The sequence below is a fragment of the Aphanomyces invadans genome (genome assembly GCF_000520115.1).
Source record: "Aphanomyces invadans strain NJM9701 unplaced genomic scaffold supercont1.28, whole genome shotgun sequence".
Taxonomy (NCBI): Eukaryota; Oomycota; class Saprolegniomycetes; order Saprolegniales; family Verrucalvaceae; genus Aphanomyces; species Aphanomyces invadans.
Genome location: NW_008580173.1, coordinates 144,188 through 169,795, shown reverse-complemented (window position 1 = coordinate 169,795; position 25,608 = coordinate 144,188). Strand labels below are relative to the sequence as shown.

The following is a 25,608-nucleotide window of genomic DNA, read 5'->3' as shown; positions in this document are numbered from 1 at the left end:
TCGTCAGTGACCTCGTTCACGTCCTCCATCGACAACGATAGCGACCGACACACACGCGTCACCCAGCCACGGACGCCAAGAGGCATGCCATTCACCTCTTGTGGCGTCGACGCGACTCGCATGCTGAGTTGTATACGACGAGAATTGCGTCGGTTGAGGGCTGGCGAAAGCGCCTTTCACTTGTGCTGGAGCGGTTTGCACATGCGTCCAGCCGAAGGAAGCTGTTGCCACACACTGCTTCCCACGACGACGTCGCTGTCATGTGGACAGTGACGTGTGTTGTATTGGATGCTGGGCTACACTGTGTACCGCAGCCCCAAGTGTGCGCAGCTCGCTACGTTCGAGCCCATCCAGCTGCAGTAGTATACCGCGCAGGCAACACGCCTTTGGACTCCCGTGGATGGCCACCTGGCGGCAGGAATTGGCGATGGCCTCCCATACTTATCAATGATTGGTCCATTTAGATACGGACTCCAATTTGATTGGCTAGAAAACGCACCGGAAAAGTCACAGCCACTCAACGCCATGGCGATGTGGCGTCGACAGGGCGTTCGCCCCACGGCGGCATTGTGCCCGCGCGGCAAGCGCTTCAGGGCAAGAAGGCGATAAGGTTGAACATTCGCGCGCATTCGGGTGCGCCATGCCGAGCGTTCACGCCAGTGTTGGCAAGTAGATCGTTGTCCAGGCAGGTTCGCCTGACACGTTTAAATCCGCGTCCCCCTCCAGCGGCGGTCGATCTGTAAGCGATGACGCGTCCATGCGAGACAAGAGGCCGTTTCCAGCCGCCCCGTTTGCCGTTGCAGACGAATTCAACACAACACTAGTACAGCGTCCAGTGTTTCGTCGGGACGACATCCTCGCGAAGGCCGGCAGACAGCTCGGCGTATCGGCATCGTCCGGTCATGATACATGAATCCGAGAATAGACTGTCTATCGCCCACCTCGATGTGCACATGACGTTCCTCACATGTGTCCCAGTACCAAAGGCAGAGTGCTCCAGATGCCTGTACGAAACATGGTCTGACCATTGCGATGTCGACCGTCGACATGGCCCCAACGAATCCAGCATCGTGGCTCTAACGTTTGGACGTCGATTCCGTCGGCGCCATGCAGTCATCGAACGGGCTTGGTCAGCCACTGCTTCAATCGTTTGTTGCACGACCGTCGTCGATGGATCTCCACGTGCCACACATGCATCAAAGCTAACCATGTTGCCGACGACTGCGGGCACCAGCGACCGGGCATCGTGGGCTACGTGGGCACGGCGCCACCCCGATGGTCCCAGCGCCCCCGAGATGATGTTGTCTGGGGACAATTTCCACGTCGCGCCAAACTCGATCCAACAATCTCCACGTGCATTAGTACCACCAAAATTCCAAAATCGCCATCGCAACGATGGCTAACGTGATCCGATACCCTATCGTGCCTGGCCATGTCGACGGGCAAACTTCGTATGCAAACGGAACGCGAGGCTCTTGCGGGGGGTAGCCCCCAGGACAACAGAAAACATACCCCAGCGCGAGCCCACACACGAGGCATGCGTGCGCAACCCGGACGAGGTAGATCACAGGACGGGGCGTTCGGGCCCCGTGGCCCGGCACCAACTGGACCTGCAACCGCGCTGCTTGGGTGTCAGCACCAATGTCGTCCCTACAACGTCGTCGTGCCATGAGCCGCCTCTGCACGCCGCCGCCCAACTCGTGTAATACACCTGTTGTCTACGATGACATTGGCAAACTTGGCCATGTCCCAGTACAGCCACGACTGGATCAAGTCGGTGGGAAAAAGAAGCCACACTTTCACGCTTGTAAAGCTGAATCCTATCGCCTGTGAGCGCACGCGTGTGTGTGTGTGGCGACTGAATATATCGTACCGGTTCGCAGGTGCGGTTTCTCTTTGGCTTTTCCTTTGATTCGCCGGTAGTACACAACGTTGACGTTGGCCGCGTTGGCAGCCGACTACGCACACGTCCCGTGACGACGTGGGGTCGATGCCGCGCCGTTACCTGGTTTTCGAGCATCTCGACCCAAATCGCTTTCGGAAACATGCTTTGCCGCTTGAGCACGTTCGCATACACGAGGCCTTTGGACACCCACCGCGCGCAATTCCCGCTCGGCTTGGACGGCAGATGAAACACCTCGCGGAACACATTTTCCCAGAACCCGCCCGTGATCTCAAACGAGCAACCGGTCCCGTCCGCTCGAAACCGGTGCGATATCGCTTGAAAGTGGTGGTCCAGCGCCCGCATGCTGTCGGGATGGACGTCCTCGATGCGAATGGAGCAAATGTCGCGCGAGAAAATGCCTCCCTACATGTGCGATCGCACCCACCGCGTGGGCTGCAAACGATATGCCAGTACTACCTTGCCTTGGACACCGAGAAGATAATCCTCCGGGTCGTCGTAAAACTCGATCAGCTGATGTCCTTCCTCCGGCCTACGCCACACGGAAGACGGCGTTGGCGCATCGACGGGGAAGTACCTGCAAATGTTGACCAGTTTCTGCGTCCCGTTCGGCATCGTGTACCTACTCGAACGGTGGCGTCCACTTTATCGATCCACCAAGACGCCGCACCGGACTGCAGAATGCGCCCATCGGCCCAAATGCGACGGATGCAGGGGACACTTGTGCACAAGCACCTCGACCACGATGTACTCGATCGAAGGAGGTTTGATACGGCCAAGAAATGCGTCAATGTCGCTCTGCCATGACCACGTCAAAATGGACGAGCGTCCGCGCATCGTACTAAGTGAAACGAAGCCAGCTCTTTGTCAGGGTTCGCGGGCGGCCGCATGATGCACGAGCTTCGTTGACTCGTTCGAAACGCAGTCACAAGGTCCTTCCATCGATTCCCTGGCTTGGGAAACTTTGCTCGGATGTGTTGTGTGGCTTGTATCCACCGTTGCCTGGCCGGTGGCGGCACTCGGCCTGCCACGATTCCTGGATTGGAATTGGCGGTGGTCGCGGCGCTACAAACCACGATGCCATGTCACTCCGCACTGGCCGGCCTAGTTACAATCATCCGTCCGCAACCTACCCGCCGGTGAGAAGCGGTATCGTCGAAGCATCCATTCCCGGCACACGAGATCAATGACGCGGCGCCGCTCCTGGACGTGTCGGTCACACAGTTGGACGCACATGCTGCACAGTGTACAGAAACAGCAATTGCCTTATTCGAGTCCATATCACGACACTTTCTGTCGAATTTGTGCGATTCCTCGTGATATTGTTACACTGTTATATATTGTTGCAATTCACCGTTTCGTCGACATTATCGACACCACGCCCATGTGACCACGTCGACCAGTGCCTCGTGTCCGCTTGGACACGCAGAGATTCAAATCGCCCATTCACGCGCTTACTTGTGATGCAATCCCAGATCAGCACGGAGGGATTGTCCTCAGTGCGGCAGATTCGACGCACGTGTCGTCGACGAACAACCAATGTAACATTTGTAACAATTCGGCACATCCAACTACACAAGACAATTCGTCGGGGCAAAGTTGAAGTGCAAAAAGGGAAGCGCTGGCTCCAGCACGTCGCGGCCATCAGTCGCGCGGGCATTCGAGGACGCGCATGCGCAGCGCCGTCCGTCGCGCCAGCATGTTGCGATGGACACATCGTGTATTACTCGGTCTTTTGTTTGGCCGCGTTTGTCTTGACGCGTGCCGCCACGTCTTGCACGAGTGTCATGACTAAGTTGGTTCTGCGATGTCGGTTCAGCAACGTATTGAGCACAATCGCGATGCTCATCCCGACCACGGTCGACGTGAGCACGATGACGTTGTACGGCATGCTAAAATCTGGCGTCGGCAGCGGGACAAGAAGCGATTCCGTGTAGTACGTCGCATTGTCGACGCTCCATGAAGCAGCAGGCACGTCAAACCCGCGGTTCGAGTCGGGAGGGTGCAGCCCCATGGGCAAAAACGTTTTGTCAAACGAGTATGCCATCACCACGGCCGACTGCGGAGCCAAGTCGACGACAAATTCAAGTTCGAACGGCGGCTGCAGGCCACCGATGGCTGGCGGCACGTTGATGCGGAACGATGGCATCGCGAGGATGTCGACCTCTTGTCCATTCACTTGCAGACGAACGGAGCTAAAGTACACGCGCATGTACCACGGAATCGATTCGTGGTATCGGACGCGGAGAGTCTTGGTCAGGTGGTGGTTGGTCAACCGAAGGCCAACGCCACCGCGGACTTGTCCGTACCCCGTCAAGTACCGATGGCCACTCACCCCTCGCCACGAGATAGCGCGTTCGACAGCGCTGTTCGACCCACGCCGTAACCATGGGGTGGCTGCCGTCGCTGCCGCCGTCGAGAAGGACACTCTGTGCGTGGATGGATCGGTGCCGGCGGTCGATGCCAACGACGGGGTTGCTGACGAGTGTGCAAAGGCGAGGTCAGTGACCACAGCGCTCGAGTGAACCAAGGGACAAACAGGCGTGCTTATCGATGACGGAAGTCCAAGGACCGACTGGAGCGACCACGCGGGCTCTTCAACGCGCCGGACAGCCGTGATAGATTGGTGCAGATGCAGTGTGCCCCGAGCAGAGTCATTCACGATGTGCAGCGCCAAGGACAAGAAGTCAGCATCCAGCAGGGCGACCGGTCGAATCCAGGCCCCCAGGCCAGCATGAGTCCGACATGGAAGCAACTTGAGCCAAGGACTAATGTTCTCTGTACACAGTTCCTCTCGCGAAAGCACGCCGTCGAGTTGCTGCGCCACGGGCGACGATATGTTCTTCGCAATCACAGTCGTAGCGTCCATCTTGTTGAGCGACGCTGAGAAGAGACCGGCCAGTTGCTGCGTCAATCCTGTCCAGAGGGCAGGATCTTCCATCGTAGCTCGCAACGACACACCGTGCGGGCCGTTTCCAAGAATGTCGCCCCACTGCTCATGGCGCCAGAGCCCAGTCGTAAAGGTCAACTTGAGCTCCTTGACGCTGTACTTTTGAACTACATGGCGAATGCTTTGAGGAAACACATCAAAGTTTCCATGCGACGTCGTCGTTGTGTGGTCGAAGTGGAAGTGCGACACAACTTTGGCGAGATGGGGAAGGGGGCGCAGAACAAGACCTTCGCTGTACTCATGGAGGCCATCCAGTCCTCGGGGCGAAGCAGCACCACCTGCGATGGAACTTGCCGCAGCGACAACTACCGCACTACCGACTGCCGCAAACCTCATCAAACGAGCAAAGTGGAGACAAATTAACCGGTTGAAAAAAAAATCCCACTTGCGGAGGTGTTAGATAATTCGCGAAAAACAGGCAAATTAGTCGAATGTCATTCACTTTCGTGATAAAATTTGTTTTCAAAATAATAACAACAAATATTATATAATGTTAAATAAAAAATAGTTTTATGTCAAAAAATGTTTGCTCATCGCATTAACACACGATGACCAAATTCCAACAACACGGTCCGTCGACATTGGTTATGCACGACATTCCATGTCGAATCATCTTGCGTTGCGTGTCGACACAGATGCCAACGTGTTTTTGAATGCGTCCATTACCTTCATCGCACGCCCCATCGAGTCTTGCAGTGGGTAATTTTCAAACTTTTCCACGTGTCGAGTGTGACAAGCAGCCAATCAATATATTCTATGGAAATATTGTAGCGTCAGTTGAAAATGGAAATGGTGCGCCAATAATTCTCACGCAGAATTTCTCACGCACAATCGGCGCAATACAAACTTCAAAATACTTGTCCAGAACGATTTCATTGGTGTGTTTCAGACGTTTTCTATCACTCGCTCCTCGACGCATGCCAGCAGCATTCTGCAAGACGGTCCAAAGAGTTGATGAACTGATTGATGTTGAAAAGTGGGCACTGAACCTCGCTGCTGCTTCTGCCAGATAGAGCAAGGGGTCCTCACGATAAAGCTGTAGGATCTATTCTCGTTTGGCTGTCGAACTTCCGGAACTTGGCGGACGATTCCAGCCTCTCAGTCGACCCATTATGAGTGTACTGCTTAATCCAACGCGATATGGTCGATGGTGCTTTGCCATACACATATGCCAAGTATGACTTAGACAAGCCCAACATGAAATGTCCATACAAGCAGTGTATCCTGGTGTCGGCGGACGCGTGGTTCTGGAGCACTATTCTTTCCAACATGACGAATTGCACACTGCAAGTGCTGTAATTCGATTGGACGTGAGTTGGAGCGTGTTTTGTACAATTTGCAGGAAATTTCGATTTTGGGCTGAATCTACAATACATCTCGTCTAGAAACTCAAATTCATTTTTTCCAAAACTAAAAGATATTTGACAAATACTTTAAAAAATCAAAATTTTGGACTTTTTTCATTTTGGAGCGACTTTTGGCCAATCAAACGCATGGAGCGACTGCGATGGGTTCTTTTTGAGCTCGGGAATTCCGACGGGCTGGTTGTCACAGGACATCGCGCGCGAAGGGTTGGCTGGACCCGAGGGGGGCGAAGTGCATGCTGCGGTGCGTCTCGGATGCGACAAGGGGCCCGCCACGCGCTAGGTCGTCGTATATGCGACGTTGAGTTGCAGCCGCGTGCATCTACCCATGGGATGCGTCGGCTAGCGAACCCACGATGCAATACATACCACACACAACCATGCCAACCACGCACTGATGAGTTGAAGCAGCTGACGATACACGCCGCTCGCACTACACAACAAAGTCGATGCGTTGGTAGCCACATGTGCGATCTGACCAGTGCTCCATGGACGCTTCACACGCATTGAGGGCAACCGGCGCAACGTTGGCGATGTTGTCCGGGCTAGAACGAAGCTCGTGTCGTGGGCTACACGTCGACGAAATAATCGCTTACCACAGACTCTCGTGGCAGCAGCATAAGCTCAGTCCAACTCGCAACATTGAGGGAGGCAGTGCGAAGACCAGTAAAGTGGCCGTCAAGGCCGCCAACATGAGCATCTACGCGACCAAAACGAATTGCGTCGAAGCAGTGGTTTCTGGCGTGCACGCACACACGTGGCTTTCGAGCGAGTAGGCTTGAACCACTGGCGAATACTGGTCGATGCGATTCCCATGACGAGACAGGGGATAAGCCAAAACAGGACGCCATCCCAATCCAATCCGCCATAAGGTACTTGTCGCCGGGCAACCGCAGCAGCATCCCACACTGTGCATGCAAGTGCAGCCTACTTTCGCACGTTAGAAGCAAGCGTATGCGCGACAGCAACGGCATGCTTGCCAGAGCGAGACCACAACTCAATAGCGGAGCGGTGGACGTTGCTTGGTCGATGTCTCTCCCGAAATCGTCCATGACACAACCAAACACCGAGGGCAATGGCTGAAACGAAACAAGCGAGCACCGACGCCCTCGAGTGTATAATCTGCAGCAGCCATGTCAAAGGCACTGGTCTCGCTGCATGATGGCGTGCCGTCGGTCGGATCTGAAACCCCCATGGTGGTTACGTGGACCAACACTCTACTTCCAATAGCTTGATTTTTGTATGGTCCGAGAGTGTAGGTTTTGTCGTGCCATGCACTTTGCGGCGCAGAAGCACGACGTGGGCGAACGGAATAGCCACGATGGCAACCAACGTCTCGATCGCCGCTCCCGCGGAGCGATGCACGCTCCTGAATGGCACGTTTAACGACTTGATCCAGGTCATGCTGGGCCTCATTGCTCTGTCGGTGCTGATCTTCAAGCGATACCACGAACATCCGCGGCGACCGATGAAGGTTCGTAGGTGATGTCCCAACGTCGTCGTCCGACCCTCGGTCGCCATCGTAGATTTGGATATTCGACGCATCCAAGCAACTCATTGGGGCAGGCGTCGCGCACGCTGCGAATCTCGCGATCGCGATCGCCCTCACCGGTTTGGCCAAAGGCCGCACGGACGCCGATCAGGTTCGTCGATCGATCCATCCCGATCGATTCCCGAGCTCACGACCTTGGCCCAGTGCGCATTTTACTTTATCAACTTTACTCTGGACACGACGTTGGGGGTCGCTGTGAACTACGTTCTGTTGAAGGCGCTCGTCCTCTTCGCGGTGCTGGAGCTGTCGACGTTGCAATCCAGCTCATGCCTGTGGCCTAGATCAAGCACGGTGTGTCGGCGCTGCAAGTGCCAGGAGACTATGGCCACCCGATCCAAGTGCGGTATGTGCATCCGACCGTCGGTGCTGGCGAGTGAACCAAGTTGGTAGGGTCTGGGCCCTTCAGCTCGTCACGTGGCTCGCCATCATCTGTTCCACCAAGATCCTGATCGGGTCGGTGATCTTTGGGCTTGAAACTCCCCTGGGCGACGTTGCCGAGTGGGTTTTCAGTCCGTTGGCCAGTTATCCCAAGGTCGAGCTCGTCATCGTGATGGTTGCGTGCCCCGTGCTCATGAACGGCCTCCAGTTCTGGGTGCGTCGTCAAGAGTCGTTTTGGAGATTTATCAGGGTGGGTCGGCAGGTCCAAGACAACTTTCTCAAGAAGCAAGTGCCGGCTATGGACGCTGTTCCTTCGTCAGACGAACACGATGGGGCTGGATCGCCGACGGCCGCATCGATCCCCGGCGACTCGATCAAGTCGGTGTGAATGCTTCACGAGCCAACTCGAGGTTGAATTGAAATGCATGCTCCGATTCGTTTGCTTTGGTCACGTGTCGCTTTTACGAACCAATCCGGCATGCTACCGACCGCTGCTTGAGTTGTGTCGTAGCACGACATGGGCGGCGTGGTCTAGCGATGCCACTCAATGGGGACATGATGGCAGCAGCGTCGCTCGAGGTCACTTGGCGCGACGACGTTCTCCGATGGCAGGAAGGTTTCGTCAAAGCAAGCAGACGGCCATCATGTTTTGAAAACGACGTCGAATTCGGGCTCGAGAGAGCCACGTCAGGAGCAGCCACCGGCGCCGCCAGGACAATCGCAAACCCGTCGACCGTCGCTATCGACGGTATATCTGCTCTGTACTCTACACCGCAGTCGTTGGACCACTCCATCGTGCCTGCCGCCTCGGCATCCCTTGGTCCCTCCTCGACGACCTTCTCATGTTTCGTCCAGAGTTGCTCGATATGAGCAAAGCATCCATGTGCAGGATATGACGACATTAACAACGTAGTGTGTGGACTCGGCATGGGCCGTGCGCATCCGACCGATTCCGTGGGTCGTTTTGTGGCCGAGACAGCTTGGCGCGAATCGACACACGACCACGAGCCCGTGGTTTGGCATCGTGGTGGCAAATTCTCGCATCATTGTCACGGCTTGGCGAGGTGGTGTCCATACGCCTACGAACGGGTCATGCAAAAAAGGGCGAGCACAGCAGTACCCGTCGAATTTGGTCGAGCAGCGCCACAATCACTTGCTGGTTTCCAGCCAAGATGTCCTTGTCGCGGCGTAGGAGCGTCAGCGGCATCGACTGGATGTGTGTGGGTGAGGTTGGCCGAGCATGGACATGGGGGCACACCTTTTTCTGCCGCAGCAAGTCCAGCACTTTGCGAATGTTGTGCAGGCAGCTGGCGCGCTTGCCGTTCGGGGCGCGGCACACGCCGTCGAGACGTCGGACGTGATTCACCCGCTCGATGAGCGACACAAGGATCAGCCCGTCTTGGAACTGGGGCAGCGTCGGTGCCTATCGACGACGTTGCGATGACTTGTCATTTTTCACGGTGAAGCCCGTACATCCAGTGTGGCTGGCGCGCCGTCGACGTGCATCGACTGCAGCCACGAAGCCAGCTCGACCAACGTGGATTCGAGTTTGAATTGCTGAGGCTGGGGAACCACGTCGTCGTCGACGTGCCACATGACGGCGAGGTCGCCGGTTGGGGCGTCGGGGGGATGGTGGCGCTGGGGAAAGAGATCTTCGGACGGATCGATGTCTGTTTCCCGCCACTGGTGTGTGCTGTGCACTTGCGTGTCAACATGCCAGCACGTGACAAGTCCAGCGGCGTCGTCTTCGTCGTCCGCAGGCGTCTGTGGGGAAATTGGGGCAGCTGCTGGCGACGGCGGCCGAACGGGGTCAGACAACGCGGTCGGTGGAGGCGCCTTGGGCTGGACGGCAGCGGCGTTGTCATGGACGCGTCGAATGTCCTGCAGCAAGCCGACAAGAACTTGCGTCTCGCCAGCGTATATCTAGAGCAGCGTGCTGTCATCGCAAACTTGCGACAAGCGCCGACCTTTTCCTCGCACCACAAAAAACGCTGCGGCATGTCTGGATGGTGGCGAAGGAGCTCCAACGCGTGTTGGATGTTGCTCCATGCGACTTGCTTGGAAATTGGCGACGACTGCAGTGGCAAGTTGACTGCCAACGGCACGTTGGTCACGCGCGCCGCCAACTGGCTCAACAGCACGCCGTTTTGTAGATGCACCTAACGGCGGCAGGAACAAAACATCACGACTTGCCCGTCGATCGGTGGCTCGGTCGATTCGCACCTGGACGTCGTCAAACGTCGGGCGCCCTTTGACATCGTCGAGTTGGTCCAAATATCCTTGCGTCCGCAGCCATTCGACCAACACAACTTTGTGGTCGGCGAGCGCGGCCGTCGTGTGCCGCGAGTCGGGACGCGCGGACGGCGCGGTTTGAGCCGGCACATGTTGGAATGTTTCCATCATGCAATACAAAAGCCCCCAAACAACGTGACCCTGGCCCTTCAGGATGGGCTCGGCGTGGCGAGTGTACATGGCAGGGGCGATCGACGGGCGAAGCGCCCGCAGCGCACTCAATGCACGAAACACGTTTTCGTTGGCTTGATGGAGGGTCGACGGTTTGTTGTGGACAGGAAGTGGGGTCGGGATGGTTGCCATCCGATTGATCAAGTGGCTACACTCCGTCGTCAAGACAAGGGGCTTTCTGGCGCCGGGACAGAGATGGATGTAGCAGTACCAGAGCAGTGATCCGTTGCGCAAGGCATCCTGTAGGAGGCTTGGGCGCTAGAGTACAAACGGGGCGGTTCAATTCCCACCCGACATCACGACAGTTGCAACATATTACTTGCAGAGGAATGGCATAGCCGAGCGAGTCGAGCCATTCGCGGACGCGATGGATTTGCTCGACGGTGACGCATGGCAATCTGTTCAGCTTTGCCGGGGGACGCTCGTTCGACGGGGACGACTCCAGAGCAGATTCGGCGGCGAACGCGTTGGTCTTTGTCGAGAGTTTGAACACTCGATGCAGGAGGTGCCAGACATCGGCGATGAATTGGGGATGGTCCGGGTCGTCGACGTGGACTAGCGTCGACGGGATTGCGTGGAGCTGCCGGAGAAATGTCAGTGCGAGTTGGACATTGTGCCGTTTGTGGGCTGCGTTCTGCGGGGCGACGCAGCATCCTTGGGGAACAAATCGGCCGGGTTGGTCCACAAGAGGTCGCAGCTTGGACTTGACAAACGGCGGCCCCGAGCTAACGACCGAGTAGTCGTGGTTAGCCACTGCATTGCTCGGTCCACGCACCGATACGCGAGCACTGCGGCCACTTGGCATAGAATGACACCGTCCTGGAATGCGCGGCCAGAGAGAGCCACGAACGTTTCGGCAGTACATGCTTCGGCCCCAGGCAGTCGGTCGAATGGAAGAGCAATGCCAAGGGAACGAAGCCATCGACAGACGGCATACGCCTTGGGCAGGGCCAAGATCGGCGCCTTGGGGCGTTGACGAGTTGGTCGAATCCCGATTCCGCTTGTGTCTGGGGTAATCCACAGTGGATCCATCATGTATTGGACGTGAAATGCTGCACATGACCTCGTGAGAAAGAACAATACCCTGACGGCTTACGTTGTTGCGGCGGAGCGGTCGTGGGGCGAGCTTGGTTTGGAGTAGTCGAGGGTTTTGTCACGTGCGTGGTGCCACTTGGCTCCACCAACGTCGACGTGTTCCATGCGACTGAAGGCGGGCGGAACGCTTTCGGGACGAGGCGAGCTGGCGCTGGGTATGATACAGCAACAGTGGTTTTCGTCGGAGGATGTTTGGTAGGACGACGGGGTGGCGGCGGCGTGTGTTGGAGAGTGTCAACTTGGGCATCGATGTAAAGCTTTTGCTGGAGGCGAATGTGACGTTGCACCCATAGAGTCTTGAGAATCGCTAGGACGGTGCAGATGGCTGGAACGTGCCCGTCGAGAACGTCCAGAACGCTCTCTGGATCACGAAGTTGGTACCCACTGGCATGCCTTGGGATATGTGGCATGACAACGTTCAGAACTTGTTGGATCTTGTGTGCCGCCTGTGCTGCCGCCGACGCTTTCAACAAAGGCGGTTGCAGTGTCTAGTTAGAACGTGAGTGGGCAGCATCGAAGCGGCGGTGAGCTACCTGCAGCGCACCGGCAATTTGGAACAGGACGTCCCCGCTCTGGAGACCTGCAAAGCTGTCCACTAGCAAACAGCTCGCCAGGGGCAACGAGTTGAGCCAATGGAGCCATTTCTACGCATGAACAGGCGCGAAGTGAGCGTGTGGTCACCTAAAGCGAGCAGGTCGACCTTCTCGTCGTGGCCGAGTGGCGGCGCCATCGCGCCAGCTCACAAGATACGTTAAACTTGAACGGAGTGCCAGTTACACCTACATTGGATTGGTTATAAATTGTTGAATATATTCGAATCGAGTGTTTTGGTTGGACAAATACATCTTGTTCAGCCAATCATTGACATTATCCGGATACGGAAGCATTGTGTCCGGTTTCGAGTTCTGGGGCGTGGGCGAATTGACTGGTTTCGTGGCAAGGGAATAGAGGAATGCTGCACCGAGTGACCGCCCGCCTCCGCTCGCACGCTGGCGTTGTCCAGCGCCGCGGCATGGCCTCGCATGGACACGGCCATGGCCATTACCCACATGGCATGCACTTCCACGTGGACCCTATCCACAAAAACGTCGGCCTGGCATTTAGTGTCTTGACCTGGCTGTGGATCTTTCACCGCGCCAAGGAAGACGGCGCTGTCATTTTGGTACGTCCGTGTGTAGTCTGTCGCTGCACGAGGTTTCACATGAGAGTAGGGACTGGAACATCCGTGGGACCACGGCCACGGACACGGCGACCACCACCACGGCGAGGGCCACGTGTACGAGAAGGAAGAGATCGGCGTCCGACCTCGCCTCGTTCTGAACGAAGACTAAGTCGGCAGCAAACGGCGTTTGCTTTGAACTAAGTTGTCGATAACACTAAACGGCTTCATGTTTCCACGTGATGCCATCCACACCGTGCCCTTGCAGGAATTGGATCGGCGCTCGTCGACGCTTCGTCCGAGCCAGGGCGTAGCGCTTCGCTCCTTATGCGGGGTGGTGCGCAAGATGGCTCTCTTCCTCGTCGTTATCACCGTTGACGAGCCATACACATCTCTATGCAAAACTTTCGCCGACAACGACCTGGCCACGGCATCACACCGTGGCAACTACCAACGCGGTCGTTGCCGCGTTCTCCGTGTGGCGGTGCGCCATCCACGGGTGACTTCAATGGCAGCTTCGACTCGCGCACATCCTCCCATGCAAGATGGAAATGTCGGGAGGATGTGCGCGCCAGCCTACCCCGTCTTGCAATACAACACATGCATTATGAACACGGCACCGTGGCTAACGTCACAATTGCTTGGTGCGTTCTTCGTACCGCAGGTGGTCCTGCTCGAGCTCGTTGTTCTGGCGCGATGCAGCGGCATTCTTCATGGCAACGTGCTCGTCGATGAAGCGTTGGATGTTGGGATGAAATTCGTGGTGCCCTCCAAAGTAGTCGTAATATGCCGTCCCGTCAAACATGTACCCATCGGGAAGTGGGTCCGTCACGTGGAGCGCTTGGATGCGGCGCTTCTCGTCGAGTGTGACCGACTCAATCGCTGCGACTGCGGGATGGCGCGACGGACAGCACTGCAGCAAGAGCTGACGGAGTTTCTCCGGCTGAAGGTTGGCCCCGGTAAAAGCAAACGTGCATGCCGTTGGGGGCTAGCATATGATCATGACGTTCTCACCAGCACGACAATTTTCATGCCAAGCACACGCACCGACGACGACTGCGGCCGCAGAAACGACTTGGTTCCCGTGCTCAAGTACGTGTACCCGTGGTGGACGTCGTCCGTGAATGCAAGCGACGCCTCGACGGTCCACACTTGCCCGACGTGCGCCACAATCGCGGCAACGTCGTCCAAGTCAACGCCATGGCCGTCGCTGGTCGTTCCCAGCAATGTGCTTTGGGTGACCTTTTCCAACGCCAGCGCCTACCGAGAACGGCATGAGCAGGTCTTGGGTCCTCGCGCTGTACACACGCGCGCGCGATGATATGGACGCAAGTGGCCATGCTGCATTCGAGTCGTTCATGGCTCGACAGCCTCGTTACCTGCGCGAGTCGCAAGCCAGAGAGTTGGGGCGGCGGCAGGGCCGGATGCACCGGTGCGATCGAATGGAGCGTCGACGTCGGGCTCAACCCGCGCTACACCAACCCGTCACGCCATGGCGTGTTAGTTTGGCAGTGTACGTGAATGCAAGCAACGAAACGCGTGCGGTCGAGTTGGAGCTGCATTTCGAATCGGACGGCCGAGACGGACGGCGGCAGCGGCGCGGCGTACGCCGCCGGTTTGACTTGCCACGACGGAAAGTGGACGTCGCGGTATCGTTGACGGTCGGGGGCGTTGAATTCGTCGAGGGCCACGAACGCCGTCAAGTCGCCGTCCAAGCTGTTGGACCGCAAGCACAGCACGTCCGCAAACGGATTCGCCGCGTCGACGCGAGTCCGGAGCCGGTGGAGGCACACGTGGTCGAGTTCCTGCGTGTGGGTCAGCACAATTGTCGTGATGAACCCCGCCGCCAGTTGATCCCACAGCTTTGGAAATGGGTTCGCCGACTCGGGCACAGTCACGGCCACCGACGACACCACGGCTATGACTGTGCTCAACGTGAGCGACCTGTCCGTGCTCTCGATCGCGGCGCACACGCCAATCGGGTCCACATAGCCTACGTTGGAGTTGATGGCGCGGGCGTCGAGGTGGCCGGCAGCGTACCGACAACAGTGACGAGAATGCGAGGCCGGCGCAACCATCCGACGACATCGCTGCTCGTAATCGATGCCAAGGCGTCGGCGACCTTTGTGCGAATGCATGCTGCCGTGTCCGCCGCGTCGGCCGGCAATTCCCGCGTGTCCACAACGACATGGTGCCACCTATACCCATCGACATGTGAGCGCTTATTCTTGACGACACACGGCGGTACGCGTTGGCACGTGCAGTGAGCTCGGTCAGAGAAGTGGCAAGCGACTGCACTTCGCTGCCAGGCAGGCCGATGAAGACGGTGACGGGCACAACGAGCGTCGCCATCGACGTGGGTCGAGTCCACGACGGCGGCACTGGCGACGGCGCTTTTGAAAGACACCACTGGGGAAACAAGCGATCGCGGGTGGCCGAGTCGGGCGACTTGCCCAGCAGCGCATCGCATCCACGTTGAAACCCCAGCGGAATCGGCTCCAACGCATCTACGCATCGCGGTTCAGTTGGTCAAACGCACACGAATTTCCCGGTGTACCGGTCGCTGGCTTTAGGAACGGAATGTCGTGGGCAGCAGCCGAGGCTTTCCACTCGTCGAGGACGCCCAACACGCAAATTTGCATGCGAGAACCCGCGACGAGCGGCAGCGCGATCGAGGCCGCGGCAGGCGTCGCCGCGCCCGGGAGCCACTCCAGCACCTACACCCCGATCAATCGAACCACCCCATGGACCGACCACAACGCCTACTGGATTCGAGGTCGAGACAAAATCTACGACGACCAACAGCAGCTCGTCGTACGGCGTCGAGAGCACGCGCAGCGACCGAACGTGCGTCGGAAATGAGACAACGAGTGGGTGGCTGTGGGGACTCTTCAACACAAACCCCTGCACAAACACACCACGTTATGCGCGCTCGCCACCGCCGTCCACCACGTACGTGGGCATACGGTTGCAGCGAGCCTTGGATAACGTGCAAGTGGTCGCTGTCGACGAGCACGGGCGCGGGCGACACCACCTCTCGGATCGGTCGACCGACCTGGACGACGTGGTCGAGCTGCCATCCCCAACGTAAGCGATGCCATCGGACAACGCCATACCATATAATCCGACGCCAGAACAGTGTCGACATGCGCGGCATGGTCTGCTTCCATGCCCGGTTGAATCCACGTGCGAAAAGCCGGAAACGATGCCGCCGTGATGACCAAGAACGCACAGGTCCCGATGTCGACCAGGATCGAGTCGCCGACCACGAGCGCGCCCAAATTCGCCCCTTTCGCCACCGTGCTGCCCATACATCGCGTCAATTCATGGCATTTCGCTCGGCCGTCGGATGGCTTCCCATAGAGCACGCACCTCGATACAGCGGCGATGGATGTTGTTACATAAGCATGGCTCCATTCTACAAGGGCGGTCAAGAACGAAGCGGGTCGACAGAGTGCAGCACGCACTCGCGTGGGGCTCGATGGCAGCGACAGACTCGCCGCAAGCATCGACAACGTCGACAGTCACCGTCAGTTGCGTGGCAAGCGAGGCTGGTGCGTCACCGAACTCGTCCGTGATCTGAAGTCGAAACGCGTGCATCGCGGCCTCGTGCGCCGCGGTCGCCCATTGCGCTGGACTCGCTCCTGCAACCAACCAACGTGTTCCAGTGGGTAGGCCAGAGAAGTGGTTGGCAAGTACCATAAGCCTTGGCGCTGGCGACGACCGCTGGCAGAGTCGTCGACGTATGCACCTACATGAACACGCATGACGTGCTGCCCAGCGCCGCCAACACCCCACCGCGAGCAACTTTGTGTACAACGCGATCAATCGCAGCGTATCCGGTGCATTGCTTGGAACAGACTCGTATCGATCCAACGTGGCGTCGCCGGGGGAGACCAGTGCGTCCGGGTCAACGATGCGCCCGGCGCACTTGCCGGTGCCCAAAAAATACGTCCGGCCCACACGAAGGCCCGTGAGCGGTTCTTCCGCCACGACCGTGAAATGGGTGGCTGGGAATTGCCCGCTCACTCCCTACCGTGGTGGTGTCACACTGTCCATTCAAGCAAGGGTTATCGCGACGTTGGGTTACCGCTTGATGCGCCAGGACGGTCTTGGACGACGGCATGGATGGCGCTGCACTGGTGCGCGTGCCAAAATGCACGGACGCGCCGCGGTGAGCCGACTTGGTAAGTCCACGCGCGTCATGGCGAATGGTACCAAAGTCGTAAAAGCTGGACAGATCGTCCGCAATGTCGGCTTCGGTGAAGGCGCCGCGGGCCGCGGGGGTATCGGCATGATCCAGCTTGGCGAGGAATCCGTCGAAATGGTGTGCCAACGCCGGCTCGGCATCCGTTACGAGCCGCTGGGCAAAGAAATCGTCAATGTCCGTGAGTCGAGCCGTCAGCGCCATGGCGCAATTGACGACACTGTGGTGCATGCTGAAGAAGCCCTTGGCGGTGCTTGCAGGGTGAAACTCGTCCAGCCCGAACGACTGGACGATGGGCCACGCTTCCGCGGTTGGTGCCTCCTTCGATGGTTTTCCTGGTTCGTGGAGGGGAATTCCAATCACACGATGGGGCTCCACCATGGACCGAAACGCGCGAATTTTGGTGAGTTCTCGTACGTCCTGCGTCATGTCGTCCGTCGCGACGTACTCGGTGACGTTGCGCCAGTTGCTCACGAACGGGAGAAGGAACGTCGCGCTGTCGCTGTCCAGGATGTAAAAGATCGAGACGGACGTGCGTGTGAGCACAATGACAATGTCCTCAAGCGCTTCGTACTGCTGGGGAATCACCTGCTCGCCGAGTAGGTCTTGGCCAGACTTGCCCAGGAACAAGTACTTCAACGCGGCTTGGGACCCAGGCGAGTACAGACCATCGGCACCGCCCACGAGAAGGACGGCATCAAACCCTCGTTCGTCGTCCGGTATGCATAGGTCTTGGAGTTGTTGGAGGCGCTGGTAGCTGTCGCGACCGGTGAATGCCGGCGGTGGCATTGGCTTCGACAAAATCAATTGTGTGTGAACGGTCGCGTCGGATCGATCCACATGGGATGCTCGTCCATTGGTCAAAATGATGCAAATATATAGTCCAATCGTGGCTCCATCATAAAATTGGCCCAATGAAACGACACGATACAAATTGTTTTGTCCAATCCAAAACCGCCCGACACACGCCACAAACTCGAACAACGACATGGTTGAACATAGCACACTCTACTTATTCACAGGGGGCGGCGGCGGCGGCGTCTTGACCGTCGGGGGTTGCTTTGATGCCGCTGTTGTTCCCGATGGCGGGGGCGTCTTGACTACGGGCGGACTGGCGCTGTTATTACGTGGCGTTCGCTTGGCGGGGGCTTTGGCCCGCTTGGCGGCCTGGCTGTCTTGTTGCGCGGCGGGCATCGGACGCTTGGCCGCCGCTTTCGGGTCTGGCTTGGGCGAAGCAGACGGCGTCGCAGTCCTTTTGTCCTTGTCCGATGCCGTGGACGAGTTGCTCCCTCGCATGAGCGCATCGATCGGGTCCTCCGCTCCCAAGTCGGTGCCGTCGTCGCCCATGCCGAGATCCAAAAAGTCTGTCGAGTCCATGTCGCCAAGCGCGTCGCTGAGTCGGGCACTCGAGATCGACGTGGACCGTTGGGTCGCCGGCGGCTGGCTCGTCGACATGTTGCGCATGCTCGTGTTGCCTGGAGATGCCACGCGAGGATTCTGCGGTTGCTGCGGCGGCGGCGGGTTCGCATACATGTTGGCCCTCTGCTGCTGCTGTTGCATGGCGCTCGCGTTGTTTGGTCGAAATGCAGGGGTGTTCGCTTGGGGCGGACCGGAGTTCTGGCGCGGGTTGGCTGGAGGCGGTGGGTTCGAGTTGGGGGGGGCGCCAGGGGATACCTTGTTCAGGCCACCTGGCGCGTTGTTGTTTGCCATGCCTTGCCGTTGTTGCATGTGAGACTGCATCTGGAGCTGCATTTGCTGGCTCATGCGGCCATTCGTCGGGCCACCGTTCGGCTGTTGTGACGTGCCTTGCGACGGGTTGTACATGTTGCCGGGAGGCCCCCCTGGCCTGCCAGCGGCATTTGGTGGAGGCACACCGCCGTTCGGCCCGGTGTGCTGCTGCTGCGGCGGCGGGGGACCATTGGACCCCATGAGCGCGGGGGCGCCGCTCGGCGCTGGAGTCGATTCGCTTGGACTGTTGGGATCATTGCCCTTGGCGGCACGGGCACCCATCGTGACGGCCAAGTGCTGCAGCCGAGACTTTAATGTGTTGAAGTTGCCGTACACTTCCCGCCCCGTGGCCGTGCGGTAGAGCGAGTCTTCGAGACGGCGCGCCATGTCAGGCAACCGGCGGATCCACTCGGTCGGGGCATCGGGCTTGCGCTGCTGGAGCAAACTCACAATCTTGGCGATCATTTTTCGTCGAAGGGGGACATCGCTCTCCGACTGCCATACGTTGGTCGACTTGTTGGCACCACCAGGTTGCTGGGCGACCATTTGGTTGTTGGCAGGTGGATTTTGTTGGCCCACCGACGCAACCGACGCTGGCGACACCCCCGGACGCGACGGCAGCACCCCAACCGAGGCATTTCCAGACGACATGGATGCGCCAGACAGGGATTGCCGGTGGTCCATGCTCATGTGGGGCTGGTTGGGCATCGGGCCTCCCCGAGTCGGCGGTGGGGGGCCACTTGGGGGATACCCGGGGGGCATTTGCGGAGGACTGCTGCCTGGCATGTGAATGCCATTGGCTTGTATGTGCGGGGGCTGCTGCATGTACCCGCTGACAGGGTGGCCGGGGTGTTGCTGTTGTTGGAGACGTTGCATGTTGGCCATGCAAAGCTGCTGTGTGACACGTAAAATTTCTTGTGGCGGGGGAATCAAGTCGGGCTGAGCGCTTAGCATGCTCTTCAGCTTGGCGAGTTCTTCGTCGTAGTTAGTCGGGAATGGGTTGCTTCCGCCGGTCGAGAGGGCGGACGACTGCCGGATGAGTTGTCCTCCGGGCATGCTGGAAGTGCGCTGCAGCGACTGCGGCTGTGCTTGGTACGTTTGTGGTGGTCGGTTTTGGGTATGAGAGGGGTTGTACCCGCCGTACATGTTAGAGGGGTTGCCGGGATGCGACCCCATCATGAGGTTCCCGCGCTGCTGCGGCGGCGGCGGTCCCTGGCCGTAATTGAGTGGTTGCTGCTGATGTGTCGGTTGTCCGTAGTGGCTGTTTATGTTATGCGGACCTGGACCATTGTTGCTGCCTTGGTTGATTTGGGGCCGGGTATTGGGGTTCGCGATTCCCATATTCATGGGAGGTCCACTGTTGTCGGGAAGCAGTAGTGAGCTCAGAAGCTCCGTGTTGCTCTCGGAAATCCTGCCGCCCCCGCCGGGCACACCCTTTGGCGCGTTGGGATTTGTCGGGTTGTTGGAAGAAGGCCCGCCGCCATTGCTGTGCGGTCGAGTGTCGCTAACCGAGTCCTTTCGGCCGCCGCTATTGTTCCCCAAATGACTTGACTGGTGATGTGGCATGGAATTTGCTGACGGTCCCCCGCCTTGACTTTGGTTGTTCGGCTTTTCATGCGACATGTGGGGGGGATTGTTGTTGTTTGGCATGTTGCTGCCGCGGCCAAGGTTGTTGTTGGATGACGTGGTCGTGCTGTGGTGTGGATGGACGGACGGAGGCTTGGACGAAGTTTTGTCTTCTTCTTTGCCCATGTCACTGCCAAAGAACATGCCGTCGTCGTCGTGGAACCTACCGTCGTCCCTATTCATGTCGGAATTGGTTCCAGACGGGTTGGTCTGGGCGGTAGACGTGTTGCTTTGACCGGTGCTGTTGGTGTTGTTGTGCATGCCTGGAAAGGCACCAGAGCCAAGACTCGCAATACCCGTGGGTGTCCCAACGCTAAAGGGCAGGTTACCAGGGGAATCAAGCCCGGTTCCAATCATGCCCCCCATGCCGCCAGACCCGAGGCCAAAGTCGATGTCGCTCAGGATGTCGCTTTCAAATTCAAGGCCCGGAAACGAGTCCATGGTAGCGGTCTTGACTGCGACGTCTTCTGCTGATGTGTGATGGATAATGCGGGGAGAGTGCGGTAGACGAGCAGGTCACGTACGTCTATCTCGCTGCTCCGGCGGGATCTCCTAGCGCTTGTTGACACGAACTTGGCGACTCCGTGGACTGCGCTCTCTGTCCGCTGTGTGCGCAGTTCAGAGGCTGGAGTTAAAAATATAATAAAATACAGGTCGACAAAACAAAGCGCCTTGAAAATTCAAACGAAGCAAAACCTCGCACATCTCATACAGGCCACCTGCCAAGACGATAATTTTTTCCTCTCTTCGGACGCATGCACGTCGCGCTAGGTGTCTTCGTAGGCTCAGGCAGCGCTGGCCACGCACGTGAAGGATGTTTATGTCCAGTGCGCAGCATTCTCGACGGTCGTCGATGCGCGGCAAGGGGAGGAGGCAAGTACATATGTATTTTCAAAGGGTTGAAAATTAAAAAAAAATGGTTTTGGATGACATACAAACTCCGCATGTGGACTGGTATTTTATTGCGGGCGGCGTCGATTGGCCGTGGGATTTAAATTCGCCCTACCCCTTGCACGGGATATTTGGAATTTCAATTTAAAATATCTTGTAAAATGTAGGAAGAACTCAGCCCCCACGCGCCAGAATTTGGAAGAAATAAATTGGCCAATCACATCGCGTCTCGTTTCCTGTCCCTTCTCCCACTCATACAAACTCCTATATATTTGAGCGGGGTAGGGCTGCAGAAATACGCCCGACGGCACGTTCAGTAGCATCCGGATAAAAATAGGTATCCGAACGGTCTCCCGCGACGGCGCGTCCGTTCATTACAGCGTCGGTGGTCATGTTGAAGGATATCCACCTAGAACAACCTTGACGACCACGCGCCGACATGTACGCAACTTGTTTGATGTGTTTAAGATGCTTCCTGTGTAGACTTGTCATATCGCCTGAATGGCGCTCTAGTGCGCTATCAATCGGCAACTCGACCATACGAACGTACTCCCGACTGAGTGTGTAGACGCAAAAGATGAAGAAGTCGTACAGAGGTGAGGCACGTGGTAAACGACCTCCAACGATCGAGACAGGCCTGGTTAGGTCCCCATCAACCGATTGTGGTGTCGCTGCCAAATCTGAGGAGTGCGAGCATTGACAGTTTGGATGCAGGAGCAGATCAGAGCTTGTTGAAGAAACGTATCAGGTGACACGATTTGACGCTAATGCAGCACAAACGCACCCATTCCTGGGTGCCTTGTACGAGCGCCATCATTGTTTCACCGGCGGTACTATCTCGATGGAATATGTCCAGGTTGTATCCGGCGTCGCTCGACTTGGGCGAGGACATAGACATGCATGGAGATAGAATTTGGTGACATGGCATTGAACAGCCACCGCATGAATCGCAAGCCTGTCGATACCAAAGCACAATCCCGGCCTACCCTCTGGAAGTGGTGGCCATCTTGCCCGTCATGGAGCGGTTCCTGTTAGGCCGTCGTTGTTCCCCCCACTCTCTCGAATTGTTTTGTGTCGATTCGTAGATTCGTAGTAGTACTAAAATCACGGGTGATGTGACAAAGGCAGTCCTGAAACCACTTTCTACTAGTAGTAAGTACTACATGTATAACTTGAACAAGTCCAATCTTGAACCGACACAACGATGATCGTCGAGGTCGAGGTGCACAAGGGCGACCATGGCTTTGGCATTTACTTCACGCGCGACGAGTCACGGGTCCTCGTGGAAGGGTTTGTTCGTGCCGAAGATGGCACTGCTGGACCTGCCGAAGATGCAGGCACGATTGCAGTGGACGACGTGCTCGAGCAAATCAACGGCCTCGACATCACGCACATGGCCATGGTTGACGTGATTTATCAACTCCGCGCCGCTCCCAAGGGTCCCAACCTACTCACGTTTCGGCGGCGTGACGAACATCGATGTAGTGATCCTTGCGAGTGTACTGCACAAGTGACTGTGTCGAACAACGACAATATCGACGACGACCTGCGGTCGCCCGCGTGGTGGGCCGAGTTTGAAAAGCTCCAAGCGGCCGAAGACGCTAAATGGAGCGCATCGATTCTGTCGGAAGCCGAGTTTTGCGATCACTTGTACGCCGAGAGCGATGCGCAGCATAAATCGTACCTACGCCAGCAATATCCAGTGCTCATGGCTAAGTTTCAAGCTAGCTTCGACGTATGCATCCAAGCCCCATGCCTTCGATGAAACTCACTCCAACCCGTAGACGTGGCCAACACCTGTCCTGTCGTGTGAGCCAACGATGTACTCAAACGTGCGCCACACTACTGGCATGTCGTCGATCGCGCCATCGACTTGCTTACGTGGTCTACTCGAATGCGTACGCGTCAAGTTCGGCTGGACGAGAGGTGAGATTCAAGGGCTCATGCGAGCGCTGCAGGCCCAGCACGACGTCGAGTCTGCTGTCGATCTCGTCTGTGCTTTGCGTCAGGCGGGTGGCCACGCGCTGGCGCTGCATCGGCCTCCCGCATCCACGCACGCCACAGTCAAATTCCCAAGGATGACCAAAGCCATGTGGGAGTTGTTGGCAGAGTCTGCGATGCATGCCATGTCGACTGACGAGCTCGCTTTAGTCAATGCTACGGAGGATGGAATAAATTAAGAATCGCTATCTACATGACTGGACGACTGAGCACCGCTTGAGATGCATTGCGCAGGATGCACTGCGCGTTCTCGCGCTGGCGAGGCGTGATGTGTTCGCCTTCGAGCTCACAGAAACAGACCGTCGCATCCACGATGCTGTCGATCGCCGCCCGGTCACCCGCAGACGACATGGACGCTGCGTATTCATCGGCAAATATGAGAATTGCCGATGGACGCGAATCTTTGCCATACCGGGATCGGTCAGGTTCGCAAACAGCTGCAGGATCCCGTTCGTCCAGTCGTCGGAAGCGGACGAGAGCAAGTCGGCCGCAAGCGTGTGGACGACTGGTGCATCCAGCAGCCATGTCGACGATTCAGCTACCTTGTCGTGTCAGGGTGCCAGAGGGAAAGGAAGTCTGTACTTACACCACATGGCGAGGTTGGTCATGAGGCGGAGGCAGGGCAGCTTGACCGCCATGGGCAACGATGGCTCGTCGTATATGTCCGCGACCACGCGCTCCAGATTCGCGGCGTGCATGACGTTGTGGTTAGTGGCTAGGACGATGCAATGAGCGAGGGAATGTGCGGGAGAAGGAACCGTGAACAGTGAGATTGCTCAACGTAAGGAAAATCGCAATGGTCAAGGCGTTGGTTTCGTCGTCCATACTGGTACGATCGACCAGCAGGAGGTTCACGAGAGCTTCGATGCCTCCGTACGCTCCAATCTGCGTTTGAAAGCTCTCTGCGGGACATCAACAATCAAGAATGGCACATGCAGACCAAGGATTGGTCATACTGAAGGCCGACAGGTCCATAAGGCGGCGAACAGTGTACAACACGACCTGCTTGCTTGGATCATGCAGTGCCTGGACAAGGTCGAATACATTGTTTTGGTCTCGTGGACGCATTGTCGTCTTCTTGTGCGCATCGGGATCAACCTCAGTGTCGTCTCTGTCGTTGACAGGATGGAGAGAATCGATTGCCCACCCCATCAACACGCACCCGACATACAGACCGACCAAGGTAAGTGTTCCCAGTGCGGCGGTTTGGCTGATCTCTGGCCGCATGTTCGTCGCCGCTCGCCTTCTACACGCTATTCATGAAAGACACGTTCCCTTGTGTTTTTGTTTATATTTTGCTGCTTTTTGTCCAATCAAAACACGTTAAAAAAATTGAAATCCGCCTACAAGCAACACAAGGATGTGTTAAAAACCATTGAAAGCTCTGAAAGCCGGCTACTGTATGCTTACATTATGAACTATGGCACCACTAACTTACCTGCAGATGCCTAAAGATGTCCTTCTCACACTTGAGCAGCCAGGATTTCGATCTTAGTTATTCACAAGTCTAAATGGTCGATCCGGCGCATGTCCAGAGAATTGTTTGCGTCAAAGGGGACTATTAGAAGATTCTTAGAATCCCCCAAATATAAGCAGTTGCATATCGACCAGAAAGCAAGTCCAATTTGGATATACGCGAGATCCGTCGAATCCTGCGTGATGCTTCTGAAGGAAAATCGAGCTCAAGTAGGATGAAAAATGGCTTTCATATTAATGTTTCTTCTCGTACGATTCGCCGAGTCCTTTCTGATCTACCTACCTACCTACAAGAAACGCAAGGCAAGCCCCGCCTTACGCAGTGGCACAAGGCACACTGGTTGAGTGGGCTAGATTGTGTGTTGATCTTGGCCTTGGTTGAGACCATGTCATCTTCTCAGTCGAGAAGAAATTCAACCTACCGTATTTGGCTATTCCTGCACCCCCGATTTCTTGTTGTATTCGTGCACCCATGGACAAAAATTAACTATACTTGAACGACCACCCGTTTTGTTGGATTCCTGCACCCACACGTGCAACAATTGGTTGTTTACACCGCCCAAGAACGATATTACATTTGACGAAACCACCCATGGAGCTCCGAGCCGTGGACATTGTTGGTGTCTGCAGCGGCGATGGGACGCGCTCATGCGTCTCACATGAGATCTGTGGGGATACAATCTGTGAGAATGATGTACTCATATTCAAAACCTGTGTTGTGTTCTCCAACGAGGCTGGTGATGAAGTCGAAGAGGTGATCAAGGCTTACCGACTTGTTGGCACTGAGACGCGATGTCACGTTGGCTTCCTTCCTC

At 56.9% G+C, this 25,608-nt stretch overlaps 10 protein-coding genes across 16 annotated transcripts; 3 read left to right on the top strand and 7 right to left on the bottom strand.

Annotated features, from left to right (window-relative positions):
• Positions 1-1,334: 1,334 nt before the first annotated feature.
• Positions 1,335-3,148, bottom strand: H310_10824 (hypothetical protein). Of its 3 annotated transcripts, none has more exons than XM_008877286.1 (9): positions 3,037-3,148; positions 2,746-2,968; positions 2,574-2,701; positions 2,481-2,525; positions 2,363-2,435; positions 2,006-2,308; positions 1,874-1,958; positions 1,712-1,813; positions 1,335-1,650 (listed from the first exon to the last, which is right to left on the bottom strand). In XM_008877286.1, the coding sequence occupies exons 1-8, from the start codon at positions 3,069-3,071 to the stop codon at positions 1,800-1,802; spliced, it is 906 nt and encodes a 301-aa protein (XP_008875508.1). In that variant the 5' UTR covers positions 3,072-3,148; the 3' UTR covers positions 1,335-1,650; positions 1,712-1,799. The 3 variants fall into 3 exon arrangements, with proteins under 3 accessions (XP_008875508.1, XP_008875509.1, XP_008875507.1); XM_008877287.1 differs by having other exon boundaries at positions 1,359-1,650; positions 1,712-1,820; positions 3,037-3,137; XM_008877285.1 differs by lacking the exon at positions 1,335-1,650 and having other exon boundaries at positions 1,673-1,813.
• A 277-nt stretch (positions 3,149-3,425) lies between these two features.
• On the bottom strand, positions 3,426-5,212 carry H310_10823 (hypothetical protein). Its single transcript, XM_008877284.1, has one exon. It carries the CDS (start codon positions 5,187-5,189, stop codon positions 3,627-3,629), a length of 1,563 nt encoding a protein of 520 aa, XP_008875506.1. The 5' UTR covers positions 5,190-5,212; the 3' UTR covers positions 3,426-3,626.
• Positions 5,213-6,401: 1,189 nt separating this feature from the next.
• H310_10822 (hypothetical protein) lies at positions 6,402-7,282 on the bottom strand (the record flags this gene model as incomplete). Of its 3 annotated transcripts, none has more annotated exons than XM_008877283.1 (6): positions 7,198-7,282; positions 6,971-7,144; positions 6,814-6,917; positions 6,697-6,762; positions 6,587-6,650; positions 6,402-6,539 (listed from the first exon to the last, which is right to left on the bottom strand). In XM_008877283.1, the coding sequence occupies exons 1-6, from the start codon at positions 7,267-7,269 to the stop codon at positions 6,402-6,404; spliced, it is 618 nt and encodes a 205-aa protein (XP_008875505.1). In that variant the 5' UTR covers positions 7,270-7,282. The 3 variants fall into 3 exon arrangements, with proteins under 3 accessions (XP_008875505.1, XP_008875504.1, XP_008875503.1); XM_008877282.1 differs by having other exon boundaries at positions 7,209-7,231; XM_008877281.1 differs by lacking the exons at positions 6,971-7,144; positions 7,198-7,282 and having other exon boundaries at positions 6,814-6,946.
• A 202-nt stretch (positions 7,283-7,484) lies between these two features.
• On the top strand, positions 7,485-8,830 carry H310_10821 (hypothetical protein). 3 transcript variants are annotated; one of them, XM_008877279.1, is made up of 6 exons: positions 7,485-7,691; positions 7,744-7,860; positions 7,914-8,003; positions 8,051-8,112; positions 8,160-8,361; positions 8,410-8,830. In XM_008877279.1, the coding sequence occupies exons 1-6, from the start codon at positions 7,539-7,541 to the stop codon at positions 8,533-8,535; spliced, it is 750 nt and encodes a 249-aa protein (XP_008875501.1). In that variant the 5' UTR covers positions 7,485-7,538; the 3' UTR covers positions 8,536-8,830. The 3 variants fall into 3 exon arrangements, with proteins under 3 accessions (XP_008875501.1, XP_008875502.1, XP_008875500.1); XM_008877280.1 differs by having other exon boundaries at positions 8,160-8,830; XM_008877278.1 differs by having other exon boundaries at positions 7,914-8,112.
• A 366-nt stretch (positions 8,831-9,196) lies between these two features.
• H310_10820 (hypothetical protein) lies at positions 9,197-12,435 on the bottom strand (the record flags this gene model as incomplete). Its single annotated transcript, XM_008877277.1, has 12 exons — positions 9,197-9,226; positions 9,268-9,357; positions 9,406-9,570; positions 9,621-10,070; positions 10,115-10,306; positions 10,371-10,758; positions 10,822-10,868; positions 10,930-11,335; positions 11,386-11,662; positions 11,707-12,193; positions 12,239-12,349; positions 12,406-12,435. 12 exons carry the CDS (start codon positions 12,433-12,435, stop codon positions 9,197-9,199), a joined length of 2,673 nt encoding a protein of 890 aa, XP_008875499.1.
• A 193-nt stretch (positions 12,436-12,628) lies between these two features.
• On the top strand, positions 12,629-13,153 carry H310_10819 (hypothetical protein). The gene is made up of 2 exons (XM_008877276.1): positions 12,629-12,867; positions 12,917-13,153. Exons 1-2 carry the CDS (start codon positions 12,658-12,660, stop codon positions 13,034-13,036), a joined length of 330 nt encoding a protein of 109 aa, XP_008875498.1. The 5' UTR covers positions 12,629-12,657; the 3' UTR covers positions 13,037-13,153.
• Positions 13,154-13,448: 295 nt separating this feature from the next.
• On the bottom strand, positions 13,449-17,874 carry H310_10818 (hypothetical protein). Its single transcript, XM_008877275.1, has 15 exons — positions 16,955-17,874; positions 16,663-16,896; positions 16,564-16,615; positions 16,332-16,508; positions 16,237-16,282; positions 15,981-16,167; positions 15,821-15,937; positions 15,631-15,768; positions 15,422-15,581; positions 15,113-15,371; positions 14,905-15,062; positions 14,382-14,857; positions 14,244-14,336; positions 13,912-14,124; positions 13,449-13,852 (listed from the first exon to the last, which is right to left on the bottom strand). Exons 1-15 carry the CDS (start codon positions 17,858-17,860, stop codon positions 13,496-13,498), a joined length of 3,573 nt encoding a protein of 1,190 aa, XP_008875497.1. The 5' UTR covers positions 17,861-17,874; the 3' UTR covers positions 13,449-13,495.
• A 165-nt stretch (positions 17,875-18,039) lies between these two features.
• H310_10817 (hypothetical protein) lies at positions 18,040-21,141 on the bottom strand. Its single transcript, XM_008877274.1, has 2 exons — positions 20,950-21,141; positions 18,040-20,892 (listed from the first exon to the last, which is right to left on the bottom strand). The coding sequence occupies exon 2, from the start codon at positions 20,864-20,866 to the stop codon at positions 18,080-18,082; it is 2,787 nt and encodes a 928-aa protein (XP_008875496.1). The 5' UTR covers positions 20,867-20,892; positions 20,950-21,141; the 3' UTR covers positions 18,040-18,079.
• A 1,362-nt stretch (positions 21,142-22,503) lies between these two features.
• On the bottom strand, positions 22,504-24,587 carry H310_10815 (hypothetical protein). Its single transcript, XM_008877272.1, has 5 exons — positions 24,274-24,587; positions 24,076-24,219; positions 23,904-24,032; positions 23,730-23,855; positions 22,504-23,673 (listed from the first exon to the last, which is right to left on the bottom strand). Exons 1-5 carry the CDS (start codon positions 24,542-24,544, stop codon positions 23,507-23,509), a joined length of 837 nt encoding a protein of 278 aa, XP_008875494.1. The 5' UTR covers positions 24,545-24,587; the 3' UTR covers positions 22,504-23,506.
• H310_10816 (hypothetical protein) lies at positions 22,521-23,081 on the top strand (the record flags this gene model as incomplete). The annotated part of the gene is made up of 1 exon (XM_008877273.1): positions 22,521-23,081. One exon carries the CDS (start codon positions 22,521-22,523, stop codon positions 23,079-23,081), a length of 561 nt encoding a protein of 186 aa, XP_008875495.1.
• Positions 24,588-25,608: the final 1,021 nt, after the last annotated feature.

Bases quoted from the DNA above. Each gene is read 5' to 3' on its own strand.
- H310_10815 (XM_008877272.1), bottom strand. From the start codon at position 24,544: ATGCGGCCAGAGATCAGCCAAACCGCCGCACTGGGAACACTTACCTTG. The intron at 24,033-24,075 runs GTTCCTTCTCCC...GCATCGTCCTAG, and splicing joins GAGCAATCTCACTGTTCACG to CCACTAACCACAACGTCATG. The intron at 23,856-23,903 runs GTAAGTACAGAC...ACGACAAGGTAG, and splicing joins GACCAACCTCGCCATGTGGT to CTGAATCGTCGACATGGCTG.
- H310_10817 (XM_008877274.1), bottom strand. From the start codon at position 20,866: ATGGACTCGTTTCCGGGCCTTGAATTTGAAAGCGACATCCTGAGCGAC.
- H310_10824 (XM_008877287.1), bottom strand. From the start codon at position 3,071: ATGGATGCTTCGACGATACCGCTTCTCACCGGCGG. The intron at 2,436-2,480 runs GTACTTCCCCGT...CGTGTGGCGTAG, and splicing joins AAACTGGTCAACATTTGCAG to GCCGGAGGAAGGACATCAGC. The intron at 1,821-1,873 runs GTACGATATATT...CACAGGCGATAG, and splicing joins GAAACCGCACCTGCGAACCG to GATTCAGCTTTACAAGCGTG.
- H310_10818 (XM_008877275.1), bottom strand. From the start codon at position 17,860: ATGCCACCGCCGGCATTCACCGGTCGCGACAGCTACCAGCGCCTCCAA. The intron at 15,938-15,980 runs GTATGGCGTTGT...TGGGGATGGCAG, and splicing joins TTCTGGCGTCGGATTATATG to CTCGACCACGTCGTCCAGGT. The intron at 15,582-15,630 runs GTAGGCGTTGTG...ATCGGGGTGTAG, and splicing joins TTGTCTCGACCTCGAATCCA to GTGCTGGAGTGGCTCCCGGG.
- H310_10821 (XM_008877280.1), top strand. From the start codon at position 7,539: ATGGCAACCAACGTCTCGATCGCCGCTCCCGCGGAGCGATGCACGCTC. The intron at 7,861-7,913 runs GTTCGTCGATCG...ACCTTGGCCCAG, and splicing joins GCCGCACGGACGCCGATCAG to TGCGCATTTTACTTTATCAA. The intron at 8,113-8,159 runs GTATGTGCATCC...CCAAGTTGGTAG, and splicing joins GGCCACCCGATCCAAGTGCG to GGTCTGGGCCCTTCAGCTCG.
- H310_10823 (XM_008877284.1), bottom strand. From the start codon at position 5,189: ATGAGGTTTGCGGCAGTCGGTAGTGCGGTAGTTGTCGCTGCGGCAAGT.
- H310_10819 (XM_008877276.1), top strand. From the start codon at position 12,658: ATGCTGCACCGAGTGACCGCCCGCCTCCGCTCGCACGCTGGCGTTGTC. The intron at 12,868-12,916 runs GTACGTCCGTGT...ACATGAGAGTAG, and splicing joins AAGACGGCGCTGTCATTTTG to GGACTGGAACATCCGTGGGA.